General features: G+C 36.7%; 1 protein-coding gene across 1 annotated transcript in view; it reads left to right on the plus strand.

Moving 5' to 3' along the window:
- Nucleotides 1-27875, plus strand: part of LOC146995294 (uncharacterized protein CG3556-like) — a 91902-nt gene that overhangs the window by 55157 nt on the left and 8870 nt on the right. The window contains exons 7-9 of the mRNA XM_085823177.1: nucleotides 4274-4452; nucleotides 13730-13925; nucleotides 24781-24949. Coding sequence (XP_085679303.1) covers nucleotides 4274-4452; nucleotides 13730-13925; nucleotides 24781-24949 — 544 coding nt within the window. The remainder of the gene's footprint in view (nucleotides 1-4273; nucleotides 4453-13729; nucleotides 13926-24780; nucleotides 24950-27875) is intronic.

Below are 27875 nucleotides of genomic sequence, written 5' to 3' on the forward strand. Positions count from 1 at the left end.
AGCAAAGCCATTCCTTTCTTCGAGAAAACTCGTGTATACCGTGTTTTAGGAATGTCAAGGAATTTTGTTAGTGAACTGGTTAAAACTAGGCTTAGTACAGAGATATTGAAGAAATTACGGAGTGCGATACAAAACAAAAGGAGTGGACGGCTGATGGATATTTTCGAGGCGTCTCCGGTCTTTAACTGCTGATAATTTTTTCAGGATCCGCACACCCACCTTCAGCAGAAATTACATGTCCGAGGTAAGTCACTTCCTGTCAGAATAATTTACATTTGGCGGAACTTAACTTCAGATTGGCTTCTTTCAGTTTCTGAAGCACCTTTCTAAGATTTTCTAGATGTTCTTAAAAACTCTTCCCAACGATGAAGATATTATCCAGGTATAGCAGAATCCAGACATAGAAGGTATATTATCGAGGTATAGAGAAGATATTATCTAGGTTTGTAGGAAGGACCTTTCAACACAGTCTCCATGAGGCGTTCGAATATTATCGGTGCATTACATAGCCAAAATGGCATCACACTGAACTGCCAAAGTTCTTGTCCGATAGTAAAGGCCATCTTTTCTCGGTCATCTGTATGTATCTCTGTCTGCCAATATCGACTTTTTAAATCAAGTGTCGAAAACCACTTGCTTCCAGAAACAGTATTAAGAATGTCGTCAGCTCTATGAAGAGGTTAGCTGCCTTTCTTCTTAATCACGCTCAACCGGCGATATCCAACGCAAAACCTAGTTGAATCGATTTTCTTTCTGACCAGGACGATGGGAGATGCCCATGGACTTGCTGAAATTTCGATGACACCGCTCTCTTGCATGTCCTCCAGAAGTTTCCCTATCTCTTTCTGTTTAGCAATCTGTAGACGTCTTGGATATTGCTTAATTAGTGGACGAACTCCGGTATCGATTCTTTACTGTGTCAAACTGGTTCAACCCAGAGAAAACATCTTGAAATTCTTGAATGACACGTTCGGCAGCATTCCTTCCTTCATCGCTTAATTGTGAATTCTGTAATAACTCCGATGTAATGGTCTGAAAAAACACTGATTCTGGAGTGTTACTGTTTCGGTTAACGCTGGTCACTAGAGTACATGCTGCAACCACTTCACCCGTCTTAATAATTCTCGCCTTGTCAGTTACATTGGCAACTCTCTTTTATTTACACTGGGATAACGCTCCTCGATAGGTCAACGAGTGCTGAGGCTACTAGTACTCCTTTTGGGCTGTTACAGTTCTTGGGATTTTACATGAGGCCGTTGCTGAAATTTCTATTTTCGGCTAGGGATGCAGGAAATAAAAATTCTGTTTTTGTTGGTATTGTGACATCGTCTTGATCTATGATTTGGTGGACAAATCTAACTACATCATCCTTAATTCCCAATAGGGTAATGTCCTCAGAGGTAGAATGGAGTTCATTAAAGTGCAAGGAAAATTTATATTTCCGTAAAGAGTCCAATCCGAAACTGCAAGGCTCTATATGCCATATATGCCGTATGATGATAGGTAACTTTTCCAAACGTGATGTTAACGTTTAATTTTTTGTCGATGTCGATCTTCTCGCCGAACACAGTCTGGAGGGTAACGCAGGGCGGCGTCCAGGTCTTCCAGATGTTGAGCCAAATCTTTTCGGATGATGGTAACATTGGCTTCTGTATCGTTCTTCATATTGCATGGAACTCCATTGATATATACCATGATGAAGAGACAATTACTGCCTCCACTGATTGTAGAAATCTTAAGAGCTTTAAAATAGGGCTTCTCGTTATCTGGCAATCTCCGCCCCGCGAGATGGCCTCTACTTTCCTTGCTTCTTGCAGCGGTCTTATTTTCCGTGCCCAGGTGTGTTCCGCAATTCCTCTGTAGATGGTCCTTAATACTTTAAGGTCAGTTTCTTGTCACTAATATTCCGTCTCAAGGCACTGACTCGTCTGGTTAAATGATCTAGGTGAGCAGCCATTTGATCCACTGGCTCTCGGATTGCGCAGCTCTGATTGGGTGTCGGTCTCTACGAGATGCTTGCTAGGTTGCTTTGAATTTCGTGGCTTACACTAGAGCTCTATATGCTTGACATCCGCCATTCGTAGAGCCTTCTGTATTTCCGAATCCCGGATGCCATTGATGAAGTACTGAAGGCATAGTATTTCAATTGTTTCTCTCGGGCACTTCTAAAAGGCGAGATGAGACAGCATCTCAACATCCGTAGCGAGCTCCTGAGTGTTTCTGTGAGCTCCTGAGTGTTTCTGTGAGCTTCTGTTGACGGTGTTTTAATTAAAGCCTGTAGTCTTTTAAACATTTCTCCCCAGATAGAGCTTCGAGGTCTAGCCAAAGAATATGTATTGTTAAGAAGGAAAGCTTCGCAGCAGCAGGAACGAAAAGGGACAACTGCGAACGAAAAGGGACACAACTGCGCATGTGTGAAATATCTGTCGCCAAAATGCGCAAAAGCTCGAATCTGATGTCGAAGTTCGAACAGGCTCGACGGTTAAGTTTATCAAGAGTTTAAAGCTGTGTGACTCCATTTTTTTCCTACATTTTGAAAGATATAAAATCAGACATCAAACTGCGATATGGATAATACAAGTTCAAGTAGTAAAGCAAAAAAACACGAAAATTCGAGTTTAAATTATCGCGAAAAGTCAAAGAATGATTCATCTTGACCTGTACTCCTCAATTTCCTGTACACGTGGCGGAAGTGGAAAATCTCGGCTAGGTAAATCACAAAGGGGGAAATTCTCGCCAACAGATTCCATCGCCAAATCCCTTGGCGAATTGTCCCTCTTCTTTCTAGCGGCGTAGAAGACAAACTGGTTTACATTACGTCTATGGAGCCTTTCCTTCTTTACATAGACTTTCTTTGGTCTAGCCTTTCATTTTCGGGAAACGTCTGATGGATATCCGCTGCATCTGTTCTCAGAGAATCGGAAAAATGACAGGCCTTGGTTGGAAATCAATAGCTTCGCTTCAACCACTACAGAAATCTGTGTGTTATATACTTGCCAGGAGGTCTTACCATCATATGTCGATAGCCTGAGAGGGAGACGAGGAAGCGGGGGGTAAAAATTTAAAACTATTCGAATTGCTTCCTGCTATCCCTATGAATTTCTTTAACGTGTCAGCGTCTTTGGTAACAGCAGAAACTCTGTAATCGGTTTCGTGTTCGAAGGCAGAAACTGTCTCTTCTGTTTGTTCTTTGACAGAAGAATCTCTGTAAGCGATTTTTTGTTACACGGCGGACACTCTCTCTTCTGTAAGTTCTACTTTAATTTCAACCGCGTCTGTTCTCTCTTCCATAGCCTAAAATTCGTTTTCTATTATGCAGGTAATTTCTCTTTTCATTTTTGCTTAAGCTGCTTCAATCTTTTCTTGGCCAGCTCTCCTCTTTCTTTAACGGATTCTTGGTCCGATTTCATCTCTTCTTTGAAGGAGTTGACGGCCCTTTCCATCTTTCCTTGACCCGCTTTGATCTCTTCTTTGACGTATTTAACTGCCTCCTCCGTTTTTTCTTGGAAGTCACCAGCTGCCTCAGTTGCTCATCCATTGCTCTTGTCACCAGCATTCAATCCTACTGCTGACACCAAAATGTGTTGCGTGAGACGAGTTCATAATAGATTGAAAACACAAATCCGATAATCCGTAGTTACACTTCAAACTACAAGGACGTTAAACACAATTCAATGCAAAGCGAATCTAAAGAGAAAGCTAACTCGGATTTATCTCTGTTCACGCGGAACTACAACTCGCAACAACAACTAAGCAACTCAGAGTAGATGCTCTCTCCTTCGGCCTTAAATAGTTTTCAACCGGCCTTCGAGATATTTCTAGTATTTTCTGCTTCTCGAAATTACTGGAAAGGAATAGGAGGGTGGAATTACGGTTAAAGCTAACATAGTGGTCAGTTACAATACTTAATACGGTAATACCGGGACCGGACCAAAATTTCGCCCAGTGATCGCCAAATTTCGCGACTTTCAGCAATTTATCGCCAAATTTGGTGTTAAAATCAGTGTCCAAAATTGTTGTCAGCTTGGTGATATCTTGTGAAATTACCGAGATACCCATTTACTCAATGTTAAATTCCACTTGACCCTGTATTGTTACTTTTCCGGTACAGCTTTCTTTTAAAATTTGTCTCGCGCTACATTTCACAGAAAAATAAAATTTTACCTATATTTCTACTAAAACTACCTATGTAAGAACAAAGTTCGTAACTATGTTAACTTCATGAATACATTATATGTGCTTGTTTAACTTTTTTTGCAAACTTGAATTTCAGATTTCCAAGCTATGGCATCTATGGCTCTTTCTTGTATGAAATATCGAAAAATCGCCTTAGACAGCGAAGGGAATGTTTCCATCATTCATAATTACCATTCAACCCTCAAGCAATTTAAGTCAATGCAACATCAAGATGGTAGCTTCGGAAATGTATATCAGACAGCCTTAGTAACTCAGGTATATGTTTTTTTTTTTTTTTTTTTTTTTTTTTTTTTTTTTTTTAAAGTATATCTCACAAAATTTATAAAGTATTACAAAAGTTCGCTTACCAAAATAAAAAAACGCGAAGCCTGAAAAAGGACATGTGATCTTACATTTTGTTCAGTTTTAAAAATGTTTATGTCTTATTTTATCTTTTTTTATAGATGGCGCTACCCTCGCGCCAGATGTTTAATTCGTAATGTATTTTTTAATTTTGCCGTTTGTTTGTGGCAATAGATTAAATAAAACCAAACGACTAGTATTCCATGCTAAGAAAGAATGAACTCATTCTAACAACTGACAAAGTCAAAATCTTATTCAATTCTTTGAGTCTTTTTACTGTGTCAAATTCAATTATTTCCATGTAACTATAAGTCGATGAAACTTCAAGGTAAGCTATTTAATAATTATTAATTATTGAACTTACCAACAAACACATTTAATAACAGAATTAATAAAATGAACGATCAAAATATGATTTATTGAAGAACACTGTACTTGATATATATAGTTACTACGACTGCAGTTGAAAGATAGAATATTGGTTAAAAAATAACGGTTAAAATGAAACATTTTTGGGGAAAAAGGGGGTGTTGAAAATAAGAGGAAATCAAGAGAAATTCTGCACCAAAAACTGTACAAGGCTTGCAGAAAGCAATAATAGACAAATTATTTCAATATCTACAAGTGGGAAGTAACAGAATTTTAAATTATTAAGGAAAAAGTCAATGCTTTAGAACCAATCGCTTAAAGCACAGGGCAAAATGAAATTAACATTAATGTAAAGAACATTAAATCAGTATTGTGCCTATGAAATAAAATTATTATTTAAAGGCACATATATACTGGAAAAGCAAAAAGAATTATCCCCAGCTGTAAGTATCAACATTCAAAAACAATAGAAATCATTTAACTTGTTTCATCTATAACGTTGCGCGCCTCCAACTCGCACGCAACCAAGAGGTGACTGTGAAAACTTGTATAAAAGATAGAAGCTTGTGAAGGGTTTAAGTCCCTTTTTATTCAACGTAATAAATTACAATTGCGTTCTCTTGACGCTTACAGACGGTGCCAACTTGGCAGTCAAATAAAAATAATAACCTGAAAAGAAAATAAAGACAAGATTCTAACTACGAGGCTCTCTAAAATAACTAACTCACCGCGTTTCACAATACCGCTGCTAATTCAGCAGACTTGAAGCTCTCTGGAACGATGACCACTCCTTCCCGCCAAGCACATAGGCCGCAACGCGGGGTTCTTCAATTCTCGCTAACTACCTCCGCGCTCGCTAAGTAAGAGAATCTCTCACACCGAACTTGTTTCCTTCTATTTAAATCAGAATACTTCCGCTGATAATTTGAATGCTTGCGCGTTCTACTCAAATTTACATATTCTGGAATTGGCAGTTCCAGGGGAAAGTAAGGCTTGACAGGAAAGATAGTTTAAACTTAAAATAAATGTTAGTTAAAATAAATATAAACCCTACATTTGCCGCTGCCAGAATTTGGAAAACTTGGAACCAGGTCCTACAAACGACCTGTTGTAAGTTTATCTAATTCTGAACTAACTGGCGAAAGCCTCGTTTACACAAAAAAAATCTTATGTAACAATTATATATTAAAATTCTGTTACTCGTTACAAAGCTTTCTTCTTACAGCAACTTTTCCTGGACTTCATCAATCAATCTTGGTCTTTCCTTCCAGCATCTGGAAGGAATAAGTATCAGTATCTTTCTACATACGTTATAATTTACACTTTCTTGACACAATAAATTTTTGTTTTTAACGATTCGTTTTTCTTAGTTATTGCTTACTTCACATTCATTCAATTTTTCAAGCATTAATTTAACTTTACCCTGGCTCTCCACCGTGTGTGGTGTCAAACGGGAATATTCGTGTTTTAGTCTTACAACACTTCCCCTAACCACCATGATTTGTTAGAATTCAACAACCAAATAGACACACCTTACTCGACATTCTACAACTCAATGAGCTACTTTAATAGTCTTAAAAATCCAAATGTAGGTGGAGAACTCTACAAAACACATTCATTCTAACTTCCCCCTCATTCATCTTTAAACATGCAGGCTTTCGCTCTAAAGCATGACTTTATCTACAATTTACTACTTAAATTTTGACTTCATTGCTTTTAAGCATTCACTTTTAGCATCTACAATTTTATGCTTCTAGACTAAATTCTACCTTTACATAACCTTCAAGTATTTACATACATTTACAAAATTTTATACATATGCTTTTTACAATTTACCATAAAATGAATAAGAGAAAATAAATTTTTACTTTACTCATTCTTCGCCAAGCTGGCGGCACTGAAACTAAAATTCTTATTAATACAAGAATACGAAGTTATTTTTATCTTCGGCCAAATTTTGGCTTTAACATAACAGAATTAGTCTTTCGACCAACAGAAAATGCTTGTTTTTAGCTTTTACACTTAAAGAAAATAATACTTTTGCCTTAGCTAAATAAAGTAAAACAAAACTAAGTCTCAACCGAGACATATTGACTTTCGTCAAAACATAGAACTTCGTACTTATGCATAACATTTCGGAACAAAAGAGAAAAAAAATTATAGAAGGTTTTAACTTATCTTTGAGTTTTCGATGCTTGAAACTCCGTCATCCGTTTTTGGCAAAATTGATCCCAAGTTAGAGGTTTCATGGATGTCAATCTTCTCCTTATTGATCTCCGAGTGTCGTCCACGTTGCTCTTTCTTTTGCGTCCTCTACATGCTGGCCTCTTGAAGGAGTAATCGTCTGGTTGTTGGCCTTTGCGTTTCTGCCTGGGACGGCTGGTCTTGACGTCCTCCGGTCTGGAGTCCTTCTTGAATTTCTTCTGTTCGTCGTATTTTTGTGCCTCCTGTTGGCGTTTCAGTTTCCGGAACGGCGGCCTTGCTGGCACCTGACTCTGTAGCCGTGTGCGCGTTCTCCTTGATGTGTAATTTCTCCTGCCATCCTTTGTAGGTGGTGTTTTCGTCTTTACCACGGTTTCTTTACCCGGTTCATCTGTATTTTTGTTTTTCTTAAACGCCGGAGTTTGAAAATTATTTTTTCTTTTTGATACCGACGTCCGGGTTGTAGAAGGGCTAGGTCTCTCTTCAGTTCTCTGTTTCTTGGGTGGTGGAATAGTTGTTGTCTCTGGACCTTCTATTTCGTTTAGACTTGAGTTCTGCAAGAAACTTTTAAGGATTTCAAAATCGTTTGGATTATAGTATTTTTTCACCTGGTCGAGACTTGCTTTACAGATTTCCCCTCTGTCGTTCTTAAGATATAATACTACCCCTTTGATTTCCTGAATTACATAGGGGCCTTCAAACTTTGGAGCTAGCTTTGCCATAAAATTGTCTGGGGCACTTGATAAAGAAAATTTCCGCTTCAATACTTTATCCCCAACTTTAAAATCTGCTTCACGGCGTTTTCTATCATAATAAATTTTCTGTCTATTTCTTGCCGTATCCGAGGTTTTAAGCGCCTGATCAATTAGCTTTTGACATCTTGTTGTTTAAACTCCTGCTCTCTTTGTTGCACAAAGAATAATTTATCTAAAGGCGTAATTAACTTTCTGCCTAAAAATAATTCTGCTGGAGTTTTTCCCGTAGTATCATGATGTGCCGTTCTTAAAGCATAAGCTAATTCATTTATGTAGCCATCCCAGCGCTTGTGATGTGTGCTAACGTAACTGCGAATTATTTTTACAATCTTTTTATTAACTCTTTCTGCTATGCTAGCCTGTGGTCTATACGGAACCATTTTGATATGGCGTATGCCAAGTCCATTGCATATGTTTTCAAATATTTGACTAATGAATTGTTTTCCGTTGTCGCTAATGACTTTTATCGGTGCACCGTATTTTAAAATGTATCTGTGTAAGAATGCATCTGCGACTGTTTTGGCTGACGCGCCTTTAAGTGGAACAATTTCTATCCATTTTGAAAAATGATCTACTATTACTAAATGAAAACGATTTTTATTTAACTCGCTCTGGGGGAAGGGACCAAGGAGATCTATGCCTAAAATTTCATTCGGAAATGTAGCGCGAATGCTATTTAAGTACCCGGCCGGGCTGTAATTAATATCATTTATTAACTGACATTGATTGCAGGACCTGACATAAGCCGTTACTATTTTGTATAATTGCGGGAAATATACCGCCTCGCGTACCCTTTTTAAAGTCTTTCTGACCCCTAGGTGGCCCGCTGTTTTTTTTTTTCGTGCAACTCCCTCATAATGCTTAATCGAAGCGAGACTGGCTTATACTCAAGATTTTCGTTTGTTGTTTTCGTATAGAATAATAAATTATCTATTATTTCATAGTTTTTTGCTCTATTTCTTATCGCATCGATATCTGTGTGCTCAAAGCTTTCGGGGTCTTTCAAATAAGCATAGATATTTCCAAATTCAGGATCAGCTTTCAGTTCAGTAATAACCGTATCTCTAGAATCTAAAATTTTTGAAGTCAACACAGCGCATTTAAGTTCATTTCCTTCGTCGTCCAGTTTTATACGAGAAAGTGCGTCAGCTACATTGTTTTCCTTACCCGGTTTATATTTTATTGTGATATTATATTCTTGGAGTTTTAAAGCCCATCTTATTAACCTGGGCGTTAGGTTTTTTCCCGAGTAAAGTCTACCAACAGCCGCATGATCCGAAAAGACTGTTACTGGCGATTTGCCGAAATAAACTCGAAATTTATGTACAGCCATTAATACGGCTAATGTTTTTCTTTCTGTAGGTGTATAATTCCTTTGTGTCTGATTCAATGTTTTACTAAAAAATGCCAGCGGATGGTTATTTTGCATAAGAACCGCACCCACCGCATAGTCTGACGCATCTGCCGCAATTTCCAGGTTTTCGTCCCCCTCAGGGAATTTTAAAACAGGGGCATTAATAAGCGCTTCTTTTAATCTTTCAAAAGCTGTGTTAGCTTCCGCTGTCCACGTAAATTTACTCTTTTTTCTTTTGATTACTAAGAGTGGTTCAACAATATTAGCGAAATCTTTTATGAAAGATCGATAGTAAGAACATAATCCAAGGAAAGACGAAAGTTTCTTGGCGGTGTTGGGCGGTGGGAAATTCTTAATAGCTTTTATTTTTGAATCTTGCGTTTCTATACCCTTTTGCGAAATTTTATAACCGAGATATTTAAGTTCTTTAGTTGCGAACTTGCATTTTGAGGCGTTAATTGTAAGACCGGCCTCTTTTAATAATTTAAAAACTTCTTCTAGATCTTTAATGTGTTGTTCCAACGTACTACTCGTTATAATTATATCATCTAGATAGATTAAAGTTGATTTTCCTAGGACAGGCTTTAGAACAATGTCCATAGCTCTCTGGAATGTTGATGGGGCGCCACACAACCCAAAAAGCATGCGCAAAAATGCATAAGTGCCCGATTTTGTTATAAACGCGGTTTTATGTATGTCTTCGGGTTTCATAGCTATTTGATAGTAGCCAGACGTTGAGTCGAAAGTAGTCATGTATCTTCTAGATTTGATCTTTCTAATAATTTCCTCTATAACCGGCAAAGGGTAAACTGGGAATTTGGTAATACTATTTAGTTTTCTGTAACCGATAGCAAACCTCCAAGCCCTTTTATCCGAAGGAGGAAACTCGTTCTTTTTCCTACATAGTACGACTGGACTCGCGTACTCACTATTTATGGGCGTTATTATTTTATTCTTTAACATCTCCTGAATATGTTCTTCGATGATTACGTCTTTGTTTATCATAACGATACGGTTTAGTCCTACAAGGTTTTTCGGCAGTTAACTGTATCTGATGCGTAACTATTTGACAGCTACCAGGCTTTTCTGAAAACAAGTTAGAAAAATTACTCACCACTTGCTGGATGGTTTGACTTTCATGGTCATTCAAATGGCTAAGGTCAACTTGCGGTTGTTCCACAGGTTCCACCACCCTCTGGTCCATCTCTAGCACAACAGAACTGTCTTGAAAATTCAGTTTGGCCCTCGCGGCCCTTAAAAACTCCATGCCTAAAATAAGAGGATTTTGCGAATTCTTCACTACAAAAATTAATATGTTGAGGCTTTCCTCTTTTACCTGTATGTTTAATGATAATTTCCCGATGCAGTGACAGGTTTTTCCTTGCGCCGCTATAATTTCGGTATTTTTGGTTTTAAATAATCGTACCCTATAAAAATTCTTTTTGAAGAATGTTTCGCTCATAAAATTTCCTTCTGCTCCTGTATCGATGAGGGCTTCTACTGGTACATCGCCAACCAGGACTTGTATAATTGGTAGATGTGAGTTCTTTACGATGACCGTATTTAAGTGTCTTTTTGAGGGTTTTTTTAAAACTTCCGGGGTCTGGACCCTCGCTTTCTCAGGCCCCTCTACTCGTTTAAAGCTTTCCTTTCAATTTGTGCCTTCTGGGTACGCGGATGTTTATTTTCAAATTTTCTTTTTGGGCTTTGACCTTCGAGTTTCGATGAGTTAGCTTGATAGTTCTTTCCCCCATAAGAGCGATTTCCATTTCTGGTTTCCTCATTTGAAGATTTCCTTCGGGTACTTTGAGAATATGTTTCCCCTCTCGCTTTTTCCGCTATTCTGCGATTTTGAAACTTCACCGCCAATTCGAAGAGTTCCTGAAATGTGCTTGGGTTTCTAATTTCAAGGTAGTCTTGAACAGCGGGTAACAATCTTGGCAAGATTATTTCAATAATCTCCGCATCGGGTTTCTTCCCATACAGCATATCCGTTAGCTTAATGTTTCGTAGAATAAAGTCCGTCAATTCTGCTATATCCCGTTGATAGAAACTATATAGTTCGGCTTCCAGCCGTGCGCGATCTTTCACTATGGGGAAGGCCTTTACTAACGATTTTTTGAAATTTTCAAATGTATATGTCTGGCTTCCAAATTCGCCTAATAAAAATTTGCCTATATTTTTCCACCATAGCGCGGCCTGTCCTCTTAGTGCTGATGTGGCGATGGCAACTTTTTGTCTTTCAGGAACAGGGTAGAGCTGAAAGTGGTTTTCTAGACCTTCTAGAAATACCGCCACCGAATTTTTTCCGTCGAAATGGACGTTTGGCTTGATTGACGCTCTCAAAGTCTGGACCAGGTATCCAAATCCTTGCAACTGAGTTGTCATTTCTTGGTGTTGTCCAGCGGCTTCCATCCAATTTTCGGCCATTTCAGTTCGATAAGTGTTCGGGCGCCAATATAACGTTGCGAGCCTCCAACTTGCACGCAACCAAGAGGTGACTGTGAAAACTTGTATAAAAGATAGAAGCTTGTGAAGGGTTTAAGTCCCTTTTTATTCAACGTAATAAATTACAATTGCGTTCTCTTGACGCTTACAGACGGTGCCAACTTGGCAGTCAAATAAAAATAATAACCTGAAAAGAAAATAAAGACAAGATTCTAACTACGAGGCTCTCTAAAATAACTAACTCACCGCGTTTTACAATACCGCTGCTAATTCAGCAGACTTGAAGCTCACTGGAACGATGACCACTCCTTCCCGCCAAGCACATAGGCCGCAACGCGGGGTTCTTCAATTCTCGCTAACTACCTCCGCGCTCGCTAAGTAAGAGAATCTCTCACACCGAACTTGTTTCCTTCTATTTAAATCAGAATACTTCCGCTGATAATTTGAATGCTTGCGCGTTCTACTCAAATTTACATATTCTGGCATTGGCAGTTCCAGGGGAAAGTAAGGCTTGACAGGAAAGATAGTTTAAACTTAAAATAAATGTTAGTTAAAATAAATGTTAGTTAAAATAAATATAAACCCTACACATCAAAGAAATACACCTTTTCAATAGACACGAAATATTATATTGCAGGACAAAGTGATAGTCTTCCACATGAAGTTCTGAACTGACGAAATCGTTGCATAATATATTAGGGGAAAGGAGTGCAGAAAATAATATATGTAATGCCCTTTTTACTTAATGTCTGAGTTGTTTAGTTATTGTTGTAACTCTTTTTAAAACGGATAAAGAATCATACTTGATAACCTGTAAAAATGCCAAGATTTTATAGCAGACACGTTTCTTTTTAAATTTTTTTAAAAATTGGATATGCAGTTGTCGAAAAAATGAAATGACTTTTGAGAAATTCCCCAAAATTCTGTAAATCATGTCATGTTAAGAGATTTAGAATAAATAGTTATTAATGCAATTTTAATGCACGATTAGTAGTTTGATCATAAAAACGAATATATGGGGAAATCCATAATTTTTTTTTCATTTTACATTTTTTAGAAATGTTTAATAACATTTGTGATCTTAAATTATATTTTTTTCAGTAAAATAAATTAACTAATTAAAAAAACCTAATTTTGAAAATATTTCGAATTGTACGCGTTCGTCGTATGGCGCAAGGTTATTCTTATAACGTCCATGGCGAATACATATAATATCCGTCACTTTCTCGAGTGTCCGAAAGAGAAAGTGTGACCTTGAAAGAGATTAATCTTCTCTGTGTACTACGGTGATATGGATAATGTATATGCCAAATTTTGTGCGGCCGAAATTCGTCAAATAATTCTGTGTCTTCCAAACTCTGCTCTGTGCAGTTTTCTCTTTTATTCTGATAAAAAAAGAATTTCATATAATTTGCAAAGTATTAAAAGCCAACAGTTTTGAAAGTTTATAAGCTTCAAATACTACATGCTCCTCTACATAAACCGTAGCATATTTATTAATTAAAAAATTGTTTCTTAGTAATAAATTTACTTTTCAATATTCGAGCTTGGAAAAGTGTACAATGTATGATTTCTCAAAATTTACATTGGATTGTGAATAAATTGTTTTTAAAACATAAATCATCCTCATAGTTTTATGTTTGATCTTCTTTTCCTGTTTTGCTTCATTTCTATTTACAAATATAGCTTGCAGTTGTAGTATATATATATATATAACTCACAATCAAAATAGATAATAATTTTCAAATTTCGGTTTTTTTAACAAAAAAAAAATGCGATATCAAGTTTAAACTGGTAACCTACATATCCGTAAACTGATATTTTTGTAACAGCATTCTTTAATGAAAGGATATTTACAATGGATTAGTTACAGACTAGACAACTTTTTTAAAGTAATCCATATTCAGAAAATTCTGTACATTTAGCAACTACCATTTGCATTAAGAGCCACTTATAATTAATTTTATAATCAAATGATTAATGTATACTTACTTTTACAAACTTAATATAAATAGTCTTGCTACTGGATTCGATAAGGTCACTGGCTCTTTTATCATTATAGGCACTCTTAAGTGGTGGTCAAGAGAACAGCAAAGACTGGAATCTCAATGCGACGATTAGGTATTTGATGACCCAACTAAATTCTTCTTCTGTAGATTTTCTTACCACTTATCTTACCTTGCCTATTCTTAATGGGAAAACTCTAGTCGATATCAGTAAAATCAACTGCTCCGGCAATCCTAGGAAACACAGAGAAGGTAAAAATCTCTTCTTATGATGTATTGAAAAATTTAAGCTTTAAATATAAAAAAAATTCTGGAAATATTTAGTTTCCGGCATTTTCTTCTAGTGAATATTTACAGCCAAAAAGGTTGTTAATAATATTCGTTGATGTTATATAGCAATATGTTAAAATTTACGAATCAATGCGACACGTCTATGAGACAGAATTTGACAAAGTGAAGCACTTGATTGAATTTCTTCTTTTTTTAGATGCACATTTGTATCACCCTATTGATTTATGCCAATTTTTCAGACAAATTTTCCGAGTAAAATTTTTTAAGTACAAAAACATAAAAATTGAAGTTATATAATAATATTGTTACGGGGTTTGTAGATTTGGAGTGAATAACGACGACACTTGATGAAGTATCGAAACACACTTTATTTACCAATATTAATCAGGATAGCTCCAAAACACGTTTACAGTCGTTGAAGATCTACTATACACTCGCTGGAACAATCAGCGACACAGCCTTCAGGCTATCAGGCTATCACGTTGCAAAAAGCTTCACTGCAAACCACCAGAGTACAGCTCCCAACTCTGTTCGGTCGTTCTCGGAACCCCACGCAATCTCGAGACTCTCCACGCTACATCTCGCAATGCACTCGACGACACACAGAGCACAGCTCCCGACTCCTGACACCAGTTGTTACGTACGGGGTTCGTAGATTTGGAGTGAATAATGACAATACTACTTGATGAAATATCAAAAGACACTTTATTAGCCAGTACTAATCAGGACAGCTCCAAAATCTCGTTTACAGTCGTCAAACTATAGTCAGAGTGTTATCAACATGCTGACACGATCAACGACACAGCTTTTAGGTTATCAAGCTATCACGGTGGAGACAGCTTTACTGCAAAAGCACCAGAGTACAGCTGCCGACTCTGCTTGGTCGTTCTCAGAACTCCACGTACTCTCGAGACTCTCCACGCTACAACTCGTGTTGCACTCGACGACACACAGAGCACGGCTCCCGACTCTTCGGTTCAGTCTTTTCCGGAGCTCAACACGCTCTCGCTAGACGAGACACCAAGTCGATACTGACTATCTCGCAATCTATGCGAGGCACACACTCTCGCCATCTCGACGAGGCACACTCTCACTGACTGCAGGCCAGCAGGGTTTATATAGCTTTCGGCTTGTGTTCGAGAACATTCTGGGCTAAACCGGTAAGAATTCGTTCCACAAGGTTCTCCATCCGTCCATGGCATATCGCCAGTTTTGTCGCCAAATAGGCGATTTTTCGCCGAATGTGGCAAACCTGCCCTTTTTTTGTTATTTTATGGCAACCCTAAAACTGCTTTGCGTGGAAGCCATCTTACCGCGCCTGTACATTTCGTAACAATATGTTAATAACGGTGATGTTATATAATAATGTGTTTGAAATTTACGAATCAACTACGAAATGTCTAAGACAGCAATTGATAAAATAAAGCACTCGGTTGAAATTCTTCTTTTTACAGATAAACATCTGTATCACCCTATTGATTCGTGCCAATTTTTCAAAGACAAATTTTCCGAGTAAAATTTTAAACTAATCTATGTTCAAATTAAAGGCTAAAACATACGAATTAAGTTTCTCATACGTTTTATTTTAATACATCACACTGTTTAAAATATCGAGGAGGAATAATCCTTTATCGAGGAGAAATAAATAAACGTTATGAATAAAATTATATGAATTTGCATATAAATTGTATATAACGAGGGCTGTTTGCCTAAAAAAGTATGTCTTTTTGGAAGACGTTCTAAGGCATATTGGCTAATATTTACTTTCACGTGCAAAATACACCAGCTAGTATAAAAAATTGTCCATCCTGTGTATATTGTAAAATATCTGATACCTCTGTGATGTGACATCTACACTCGGTTCTCGTGTAAAATAACTCACTGTCTTCCATATTTTAAATTTGATTTCGCGAAAAATTCCCTCATTTAATGTGCTGATTATAATGAATAAAATTTTAATATTGTTGCTTGCGTACGGGTTCGAAAGTACGCTAAAATTATTTGAATGAAAGAAACCCTTCAAAGTTCCGGAACTTTCCACAAAAATACTGGTACAATTCTTCGCAGTATCACAGAGCACAATTACTTGTAGTATTCACACTTCAGAGTTCCCTTTTGGAGACTTTTTTTGCCAAATTTGGCGAAAAACATTTAGTGTCCAAAACTAATGGACGACGGATAATCTTTCTTCAGTTTCTCCAACTTTGTTTTCAACCGTGTCTGTTCTGTCTTCCATAGTTTGAATTTTGCATTCTGTTATAGCAGTAACTTCTCTTTTCATTTCCTCTTGACCTCCTTCAGTCTTTTCTTGAACTGATTTGGCTGTCCCTGCCATCATTCTTGACTCGCTAACATCTTTTCTTTAACAGATTTTTCTCGTCTTTAACGGATTTTTGTCATGCTTTCATCTCTACTTTGACGGATTTGACGAACCCTTTCATCCTTTTCTTGACCCGCTAACATCGCTTCTTTAACAGGTGGCAGGTGACGGAGGACGGAGACGCCTGAAGTTTAACAGAGCTAAACAGGCATGTGTCTCACGCCCTCCCCTACCTAGAGGCAACAACTACCTGGAACCGCAAGAGGCCCTCCCCGGGAGTTTATTGAGATATTAAAATGAGTTTGTTCACGTGGCCAAACAGGGCGTGTGTGTGTACAATGGATACATAAGTGTACAATGGATACTTGGTAGATATACGATTTGGCATCTGAATGGTAAGTCATACATGCAGCTTAAGCACACACATTTGAAAGACATGACAAATAAATATACATAGAGTAAACACAGTTCAACGCAAAACATACAAAACATAACAGTACACGATACAAAGTACACACAATACGACATTCAGCAGCATACAACATATATAAACATGACGTTAAACACACACATTACATTAAACGCATAAAACTACTTATATAAGAAAAAGAAAAATACATGAGAGCACGGGGGAATCAAAACGCACTATGTTTAACATGAACGCACCTAGGCACATTACATTTAACATGCGGAACAAATATTCGTCTCATTATACACTATGTTATTCATACGGAATGTTAGATACACTACATTATTCATACAATATGTTTACTCGTACAGAATGCTATATTGTGCAGTAATGTATTCATAACATTATGCAAAGGTACATAGTTATAGTGGTAGTACTAGGCACATTTTAGCACTTCGGTACATTGCGCAGAATTTACGCTATACCCACAAGTGAAACACTGGCGGTATACAGTAGGCAGCATGTGTTGTTGCACAGTTTGTTGAGGCAGATTGCAGTCACTTATACCATTATGAATAGCGCTGTTTTATAATGGGAGGCAAAGTCTTGGCCATAGGCCTTAATGGTGTTAACGATTTTGCACACTGTTGATTGCCGCTTTATTTTTAAGCATGAACTTGTGGAAGGCTGGTATATTCGTGGGTTCCGGGAAATGGTACTGTTCTGTGAGTGGGCACCCGAAGATATAATGATCGGCTGTCCCCTCTCCCCCGCATATACAGTGATCCGTGTTAGAAATAGTGCGCCTGTTGAAGTAGTCTGGGAAGGGACCGTGCGCAGTTACAAAATTAGTAAGTAGAGCGATTGCTACAAATCTCTCCGTTGTCCCCATCGGTAGAAAGCCATACACTCTTCTTCCTGTGTTTTCCATGTTCCCATACTCTTTGCCACCAGTGGACTGCTGCGCCTTTCAGCAGTCTTTTAAGATGGGAGGGTGGCGCTGGAACAGCGATGGGACGTGTGTTGATGTTTGAGGCTGCCTCTTTGGCGAGCACGTCCGCTGCCTCATTACCTGCATTGCCCTCGTGAGCCTTCACCCACGTTATGTCCACGTGTATCTGTGGGTTATCTTTTAAGAGTTGTTGAAGGCGGATGATCAACATGATTGTGTTTGCCTAGGGCCAGCAAGACAGACATACTATCCGTATAGAGATAAGCTTTTGAGATTTTCCGGCTTATTAGATATTCAACAGCAGCTGTAATTGCTATCACTTCGGCCTGAAAACGCTATTGCTGTCACCTAGGTGGCCTTCCCAATGATGTAATTTTTGGTCTTGCCAACAGTAGAGGAAAGCACTACCAACGCCTTCAGCATGTTCAGAACCATCAGTTTAAAGTGTATGGTTGCTTATGTGCTGTATTTCCTGGTTAGGCTGTTGCGTGATGTGGGTCAGATCTGTGGACCCCTAGTCCTTTATGCGCTGGATGTGTGTGCAGCGGTGTCTTGGGGTGCTCATAAAGTGCTGGACTGTAGAGAGTACCTGCGAAGGAGGCGTCTTTCCTCAGGTGAAGGACTCTTGTATATGTTGCCTCTAGCTCGGCCTGGATGTGTAGAGGGACTATACCTGCTAGAGTAAGGGAGGAGCTCGTGGCTGTTGTGCAGTATGCCCTGCAGATGCTTATGACAAAAGGGCGTTGGAGTGATGTTCCATTTGCTTGAGTTTCCTCGTTGTCATCGGTTGAGCCCAGATTGCAGCTGTGTACAAAGCAATCTTTTCCGCCAGCGTACTATAAAGCACTTTCTGAATGTGGGGATTTAGTCGCCAATTCCTTCCTTGAAATTTCCGCGTCAATCTGGCTATAGCAGAGGTTTTTTCTATCTGTTGATGCAAATATGGCACCCATGTTAGGTCAGAGTCCCAGACCACTCGTAGATACTTCTGTGTATCCGTGAATTTAATGTTGCGGCCAAGTAATCGGATACAGGGACGACGTAAAGGCCTCGTGCCCGGTCTCGGGATGAGGAGTGCAGGAGACTTGGTGATAGAAATCTTCAGCTTAAGGTCTTCGCATAGGCTTGCAAACTTGGCGCACGCCTTGCTGCCACTGGCTTCAATTTCGTCTTGGGTGCGACCTTTAACAAGGATAGCCGCGTCATCAGCATATGCAGTGATAGTGGTGTAGTCAGGCCACGTCGCTTCGAGGATTTTGTTGAAAGTCAAGTTCCAGAGCAAGGGCCCTGCACAGAATCCTTGTGGGCAACCTCTGACTTGGGTCTTAGTAACAATGCCATTATCGCTCGCTATAAGTAATTGCCTATCTGTGAGATAACTGTCAAAGACTTGGTAGATGTTCTCCGGGCATTGCGCCTCTCTGAGGGCCTGCTTGATGGCGGACCACCAGAGGGTGTCGAAAGCGCTCTGGAGGTCTACTTAGATGAATGCAGTCTGGAGATCCTGTGAGCGATTAAGCTGGACTTCGTCATATATTCGTTGAAGGGCATGTGTGGTTGAGCAACCTGAAAGGAAGCCATATTGCTTGGTCGCTTCTTTAAAAGCTTTCTTCTCGTCTTTAACGGATTTCTGTCATGCTTTCATCTGTACTTTGGACGGATTTGACGGATCCTTCCATCCTTTCTTGACGCGCTAACATCGCCTCTTTAACAGCTTTCTTCTCGTCGTTAACGGATTCCTGTCATGCTTTCATCTCTACTTTGACGGATTTGACGGACCCTTCCATTTTTTGGTAGGAATGCAGCAAAAGTGGCCACCAGCTATCTTGGCTGCTCACCATCGCTCTCTCTTTCGACATTCAACCCCACTCCAAAAACCGACACCTGAACACACAAAAGTGTTACGTGCGTATGGGTTCCTATTAGATTGAAAGCACACAGCTCCGAAGATAGGTTGTCTGGAATTTTCCATAGAAATACTCGTACAAGTGTTAATAGTATCACAGAATACAATTAATAGTTACCGTTCCGACTACTAAGAACGTTAAACACAGCGCAATGCAAAGCACATCTAAAGAGAAAGCTACCCGGGGATTTCTCAGAACTCCGAACTCAAGCTGAACTATCTACTCGCAACAACAACAACAATATCTGAGAGCAGATGCTTTCTGCATTCTTATATAATTTTCACTCGGGCTTCGAGATATTTCTAGTACTGTCTGCTTCTCAAAATTAGTGGCAATATGATGATCGAATTAATATAGTCTTTAATTACATTTATTCAATTACAATTCTTGTATTCGTGATACAGGGACCGGACCAAAATGCCGCAAAATGGTCTGTAAAATTGGTGAATTTGGCGATTTCTTGCCAAATTTGGAGACAAAATTTAGTATCCAAAATAGTTGCCAGCTTGGCGAGATGTCGATTTACTCAATTTTGAATGGGCTTGGCCCTGTTACATTATGGAGAAATACACAACAATTTCACATACAGTTGCGCTAAAATCATCCATCTTTGTACAATATTCGTGTCAATAGCAATACAGTTGCCTGGTAAGACACATAAAGCTTACTGAATATAAATAAACTGGAACCTAAGTGGAATTAAGATTACCACTGAGGAGTTGGAAAAGCTAAATATTGACATTGAATAGAAGCAGCCAAACAGCCAGTTATTCCTGAACCTATGGACATTACTCAAGCGAACAAATTCCAAACGCTGGTAGAAGAAGATCCTGAGAACGGCGAGGGCGTGCAGTGGAGACATCCCCCTCCCCTAGTTTTCCCAAGTGACGTTACTGATTGGATGGAAGTGGATGAAATCTTGCAGAAGCATTGTACGGAGGCATATGACTCTAGTGTGAAAAATAGAAGTTTACGATTTAGAACGAAACTGACGACAGAAATGCCACGAAAGCATTAAGAGGCAAGTTGATAGCTTTTCACACGTATCAACTTCAAAGTGAAAGGAATATACGTGCGGTCCTGAAGAACTTATCCTCATCCGTGAAAGAAGAGGCGATCCACAGCCATCTTGTGCGTAGAATGTTCCCTGTGGTTAAGGTCAAGCAATTCGTTAGATCCAGAAAAGGAGTAAAGGAAAGAATGCCTATATTTTTTTCTCGAATTGAAACGGAATGTCGAGGGCAACCAGATATTTCCCCTCAACAACATGTTTAGCTTTGAAGTTAGGGTCGAAAAATATAATCCTAGGAAGCGGCCAACGCAGTGCTTTCGCTGCCAGTCGTACGGACATTCACAGCATCTGTGTAATAATCCAGAACGGTGTGTTAAGTGCGGAGGCCCGCATCGCTGTAATATGTGTCGCAAGAAACCAGAGGACAAACCCTGCTGTATTTTTTTGCGGTGGGGAACATGCTAGTAACTTCCATGGTTATGAGGTCTACAAAGCAAGATATCAGCAGAGGAAGCAACAGAAGCCACGGTGATTATCAGCCCCAGAAGCGTCACTTGAAAATTTCCCGGAACTCTCTGAAGCAAAACATCGGCCTGTGCAAAAACCAAGCGAGCGGAGATAAAGCCAAAGGAAAACTCCGATCTACCCCCAGTACTATACTGGAGATACTCTCGTGGATATTTGGTCCCAAAGTTCAAGAACTCTTAAAAACTGTTTTTGAAATTTTTAGGTTTTTGCAGAGTGCAAACTTCATGGATAAAGCGAAATCCAGTCTACAAGACATCCAGAACTTAATAGAATGTGCGGCAAGGGGCTAAATACGGTTATTTTTTGTGACTCGCCAATTCCAAGGCTCTCAAGCTAACAGCTTTTCCGTTCTTTTAGTTACCTTACTATTCAAAAATTTTTTCCTTAACTTTAATGCTTTTTTAATTTCTTTACAAATTGTTCTTGTTTAATTATTTAACTTAGTTATCTTTAATTTTAATATATCTAAGTTCGTGATTTTTTGTTTAACTCAGGCACCCTGGTGCTACACCGTTTTCTCTCAGTTTCAATTTCAAGAGGAGTCCGAAATCAGAGAAATGAGAATTAATTAGTTTAATTAAAATTTGTTATTTCAGCATGTGAGACTTGAAGCAGAGGACAAGAGAAGTTGAATGGAAAAAGATGTGGTATTCTGGTTGATATAGGGAAACGTAATTAAAGAAATAAAAAGTAATTAAAACAAATGAATTTGCTGTTCAATGGCAGAAATTCTTTCTCCAATTTGCTGTTGGCAGCAGAAACTGTTCCTTTAACTTTTCCAAGTTTGTACTCAAACCGTATCTATTCTGCTTTCCATAGCTTCAAACTTGTTTTCTATTATGCCAGTAATTTTCTTTTTATTTCCTCCTGACCTGCTTCAGTACTGACTTGAACTGACTTCACTTCCCCTTCCACTGTATGGCAAACTTTAAATTGCCAAAAAAGAGCTTCCTTTTAGGAAAATATTTCCATCGGTCTTTTATTATTTAAAATATTAATTACTCTTCTATAAGTGTATCTTGAAGGAAGAGATCAAAAACATCACCTTCTATATAAACTATACCTTCTTTTAACTTTCTCAAGTCAACAAAACAGAATACCTACATCGAATATGCTGAGACATAATTGTTGAATGAAAAGTTTTCGGACCGTTTATGCATGTGTGAAGCTTGGGGGGTGAGCTATTTAAAATCCGCGTGTATAACAAAAGATACTTTCAGTTTATTCATGTTAGCAACATTTTTCTTCTTTTGAAGGCCATGAGTCTGACAGTTTTGTATAACACATGATAGAATATTTTGCATCGAAAATCGATGCAAACAATAGGGACAGTAAAATGCAATGCCATTGTGATTTTTTGTTACCAAACCGGGAAACAAAAGCATTTCAGATCACGCATGACTTTAATTTAATGCAACATAACTTTATCTTAATAAAAGAATTAACGTGACAATAATATGTCGTCTCAATTATCGTAACTTGAAATAAAAACGTTGCCAACAGCCGCTAGTTATTTAAAATGCTGACATTAACGAAAAATGTTCGATGTACAATGACGTCACACGCAATCACGTGAAGCAAAAGATTTATGTGCGATCTGTTCTCTTTCTTTGTAATATGTAATGAAAAACGTGTTTTTTAAAAATCGTCCTTTTCATTCAAATTGAAAAATTTGAAAGAATGAACAATATTTCTGTTAATGTTTTAAGTTTTAGTGATGATTATAATAATAATTAGTTTTAATTTAGTGATGATTACGATTACGATATTTAGTGATGATTTTTCAGCATAAACATGAAGAAAACAGCACTTAAGAGTTAGATCGACCTACAGATATCGGATGCGCGTATTAGATGTTAGTTAAATCCTTATTTATGACTTTCATTTTGATTTCACATAGAAAAAAAATGCAAAATTACTCTTTACTGACATATTCGTTATGCTATGAAATTAAAACAGATGATATATATGAAGAAGTGGTAAAAAATAAAGATTATTTTGATTTACCTAATTTCTTTAAGAACCGGTTTCCATATTCCTCTAAGAAAAAAATGACTGAGGAACATGAAAGATGAATTCTCAGAGACTCTTGCCTATGAGCAAAGACGTATAGTCTCATAACTGACAGAGAATAGAAGAAACTGCTAAATTTATATCTAGATGTATTGTGAAAAAGCTTGCTCCTGCGCAATGATTGTAAGCATTATCTGTTTAGTAATGAGCATTCTAAATTGACAATGAAGAAAATTCTCTCGAAACATCAATACATTTATTCTGTTGAAATCAGATATGTCAGCTTGGGCGCATTTGACGATAGACGATATATATTCTCAAATTGTTTTGATACTTTAGCTCATAATCATTTTTAAAATCAAAGAAGTCTTTTTTTTAAGTTTTATAATTTTAAAAATTTTTATGAGAAGTAACACTTTAATTGCAAGTAAGAATTTGTTCCTCCTTTCAGAAACATCCTTTATGTGTGTTTGTAAATTTATTAAATATATGCATGAATATATGTAGATATAATTAGACAAATCGGCAGGTGCATTATGCATATCATCGGAATCATACTGAAAACAAAAATCTCATCTTTTCCATCTAAATACATTTTCAGGTTTTTTAACTTGTGTTTTATGCATTGTATTATTATCTTAATGCTTATTTAAATTATTTTCTAAAATTTTATACTCTACTCGCAAAGAGAGACGCATGTAAAAAGTTTATTATTTTTAAATAAAACTTGATTTTTACCATAGAGCTAGATCGTTAGAGTGGTTTGGGTACTTTTCCGTTTCGCCGACGCAAATCTCGCCAAGCAGACTTTATTGGCGACAACATACAGTATACACATAAAATATGTTAACAAATGTTAGTTCTGAGATTTTTTTCTTTTGAAGGTATAAACATTTTAATATCGTTTAAAATTTTGTAAAAAGCCAATAAATAAAGACAATAAATTTGTAAAAAGACATTAAATTAAGAATTTACAATGCTTTCATGGTTCAACTTCCTGATTCGCCGGTTCATATCACGTGATCCCACGTGATCTCATCTCACGTAAACTACGCTACAAAAATCTAATTCTCTCAATAATTATCTACATTAATTTCAAGCTAAATCTGAATTCGGAATACAAGTTTAAATGCAAGAATTATGTCAATTCGTACGAATAGCTTACTCAGAAATTATGTAAAACCGCAGTGCCTTACTTCGCTAGTGCATTCTCATTAGAACTGGTGAATTTAACCCTTGACTTTTCTATATTTCGCCTTCGGGTGAGCGGTGTGATTGCATCCTAATTGACTTAATGACGGCGGGCATAAAAATGAAACTATCTGGTAAACATTCTATGTAATTGTATGTCAGTATAGAAAGAAACAATCAATCTGATAAGAAATGGCTACGACTTGTTTTGAAAATGAGGCGTAAAAGGTTACCAGCGAGGATATACCGTTTGGCATCAGTTGTACAATTGTTGGTGACTTTATGTCCTATGCCGGCAAAACGGAAAAGTACCGTGGTTTGTTTTCAGTGTAAAGATGTTTAAGTTTCATGAATTTGGCAAGGTGCCGAAAATATGCACTGATAATTAAAAAATATGCTGTCGTCAAAAACCAGGAACATTTGCATTGTCATGTCAGTAAATATATGTGCCCATATGATTGCAATATTTTTTAACATTCAACAGGCCAAGTGACTGACATTGAGAATAAACTGGGACCCAAAATGAGAGTGCAATATTCATTGTATGTTGGAGACGAAAAGGACATCATCTACACCTTGTCACTTAGAGTTCCTGCAAATATCACAGCATATGAGATAATGGAAATTGCGGAAGCTGCTGACGATAAATATAAGTGAGAATTTATTTTAACAATATTCTCCAACACTGCTAATATTAAGCCGTCAAATAAAAATGTTTAATGTTATTTTAAGAAATGGCTTCTGAATGTTTTATACGGCAAAACAGTCAGTACCATATTATAAGTAGACGATAATTTTAATAACTGAATTAAACAATTTAACTTAACTGCTTATTTATATACTTATTTATATGCTTATTTATTTTATAAATTTAAATCGTCCGATGTTTACAACGCTGTGGATCTTGATGTTTACTGATCCATTCCTACCTTTTCACCACAAGTCAAAAATGTCAATTCTTTAAGAGGACTCATACACCTTAAACCCCTCATGATCTTCGAATATGTGACTGTTGCAAGAATTGAGATATTTTATTTATTTTAAAAGCAATTACTTCCAACTTTTTACAGCTGACTACATAATATAGCTGTTTTGGAAACTAGTAACCAGAAAGTTTGTGTTGCCACAAATATTTTTGTAATTTAATCCTCTTTGTGACAAAATATTTCGCCGTGTTTCCACCTTGCGCGCATGATATTTTAAAAATGGCTGATGGTACATATTTGAAATTTGATAGAATTATTTATATGGGCACTATTTTCTAACTGAACCAACAATCTGATGAATATTTTATTATTAAAATATTTTATGGACGAAAGCATTACAGATTTTTTTAATAAAATACATTTTATAAACTCAACTAAAAATAAAATAAAAATTTAACATGAAATTCTTAAAATTTTTGGTTCACGGTAGTTTCCAAATGTTATAAAAGCTATATATTAAATATGGAATTAAGTTATGCAACAGAATGTTTTAAAGTGCGCGTGCAAGGTGGAAACATGACGGAACCTTTTGTTAAAAAGCGGATTAAATTATAAGAATATTTGTGGCAACACAAACTTTCTGATTACTATTTCAGAAAGTAGTTATATTATGTAGTCATCTGTAAAACGTTGGTAGTAATTGCTTTTAAAATAAATAAGTTATCCCAATTCTCGCAACAGTCACCTATTGGGACATCTTATGGGTTTTAAAGTGTATGAGTCCGCTTAAGTATGTTTTATTTAAATAGGCTATTTCAAATAATGTATAAAACTACCGCAAAGGCACAGAATAAAGATATTTATACAGTAATTGACTATTAGTTTATTAATTGTTTACTACGTTAATTATGCATTATTACCATATTTAATAAACATCAAAAGAGAAATATGTGTATTGAATTTTGATCACTCTTATCAGGCCTAAATTTAATTTTTCCCTTGGAGGTATTCCCAATGCAAAACTCTATATCATCAGATATGCTAATAAGACAGATATTCCCCAAGTAAAACTTAGCCTAAACAGAGAACTGAGTCAGATAAAATCATTGATTGTTTTTAATGTACTAATAAAGAGTTTCATTTTATGACAGGCAGTTATTGCTAGATATCGATCTTGTGAAGCAGCTGTTATTCTTTTACGACCTTTGCAGGCCTATGTGCAACAATTTCAGAATTCTGACATTGTTTCTATAGCATAGAGATTGCCTGTCTTAAAACAATGGCTGGATTATCTGTCCCACTTCCAAACAACCGATGGTGCTACTTTGGTAGACGGTTGCACGGATTTTGGCGATTTTTTGGCGATTTTCCTTTCGCGAGTAATACAACTTATGGTAAACCCATTGCTGGATAAGTTATTTATGGTAACCGATACTTTGTTGTCATTTTATTTAAAAAATAGTGCGTTTTATTGTGCATAAATTCCGCGTTTAAAATATTATTTATGGCTTTTAAATATTAAAAATCAATTTAATTTTGCATTTTTATTTGAAATAAAAATTTTATTGTTTATCATATTTTATGAAATTTTATGTTGTGGATGATGTAATCAATGACGTCACCTTACTTTAAAAGTAATTCGTTTTAATATGTATAAATTTAATCTAATGTTTTAAACATTATTTATGGCTCTTAAATATTAAAATACAATTTAATTTTGCATTTTTTTAAAAATGATTTTATTATGTATGATTTTTAAATAATTTTAATTCTAGCCGTGATGTAATAAGCTCTCTGTTTGGTTATAGAATATTTGTGCATTAACGAGCTGTAATCAGCTCCCTCATTGGTTACTGACAATTTGTGCATTTCCGCGCCGTTTTAAAATTTAATTTATATCTTCGAATTCCTTCAAAGATGTTATCTAAATTATGATTCTGATTTTTTATTGTGGGACTTATCAATAAACAACAGGCTAAACACTCAAAAAAATGTAAGTACATATTTTTCTTTTATTTTATAATTGTATACTTCAATTTTTGTTAAAAAATTTAATACACTATTTTCAGAAATTGCTGAGATAATTATTGTCCATATGTTTTAATGTTAATTATATTCTATATAACGTATTTTAAAGTATTTGAATTTAATAATATTCTAATTCTTTTAAATGTTGGTATGATGGTTTTTAATTCGATATTCAATTTCAGTAATATTTTAATGTAATTAAACGTTGGCCCAATGTTTTTATAGAGGTGTTTTTATTCTCTTCTTTGCTATATGAAAGTAATAATAACCTTACTTTAGTATTTTATACTCATAGTAAATGTATTTATTTACACTTGCCTGCCATCTTAAAAAATGACATTTTCAACAAAAAATTAATCCATTACTTTTAACGATATTTATTTATTTATTTTTTAAGTTTCGAATACTTTACTATGCGTAAAAACAGCGTTTTTCAAGATGGCTGACGTTTGTAAAAATCGCGCCAAGAATTCGGCCAACGTAAATCGCCAAAAATCCGTGCAACCGTCTACCAAAGTAGCACCCAACCGGTGACTAGCCACTTTACAGATTCTTTCAAATAATACACTCATGTCCATAAATTAAGGATAATGCAAAATCAGGCAAAGGAAGAGTTAGAAGCAAA

Source organism: Stegodyphus dumicola, chromosome 9 (genome assembly GCF_044657685.1).
Source record: "Stegodyphus dumicola isolate Sdum_Otavi_A_Nest chromosome 9, ASM4465768v1".
In the NCBI taxonomy this organism is placed as follows: domain Eukaryota; kingdom Metazoa; phylum Arthropoda; class Arachnida; order Araneae; family Eresidae; genus Stegodyphus; species Stegodyphus dumicola.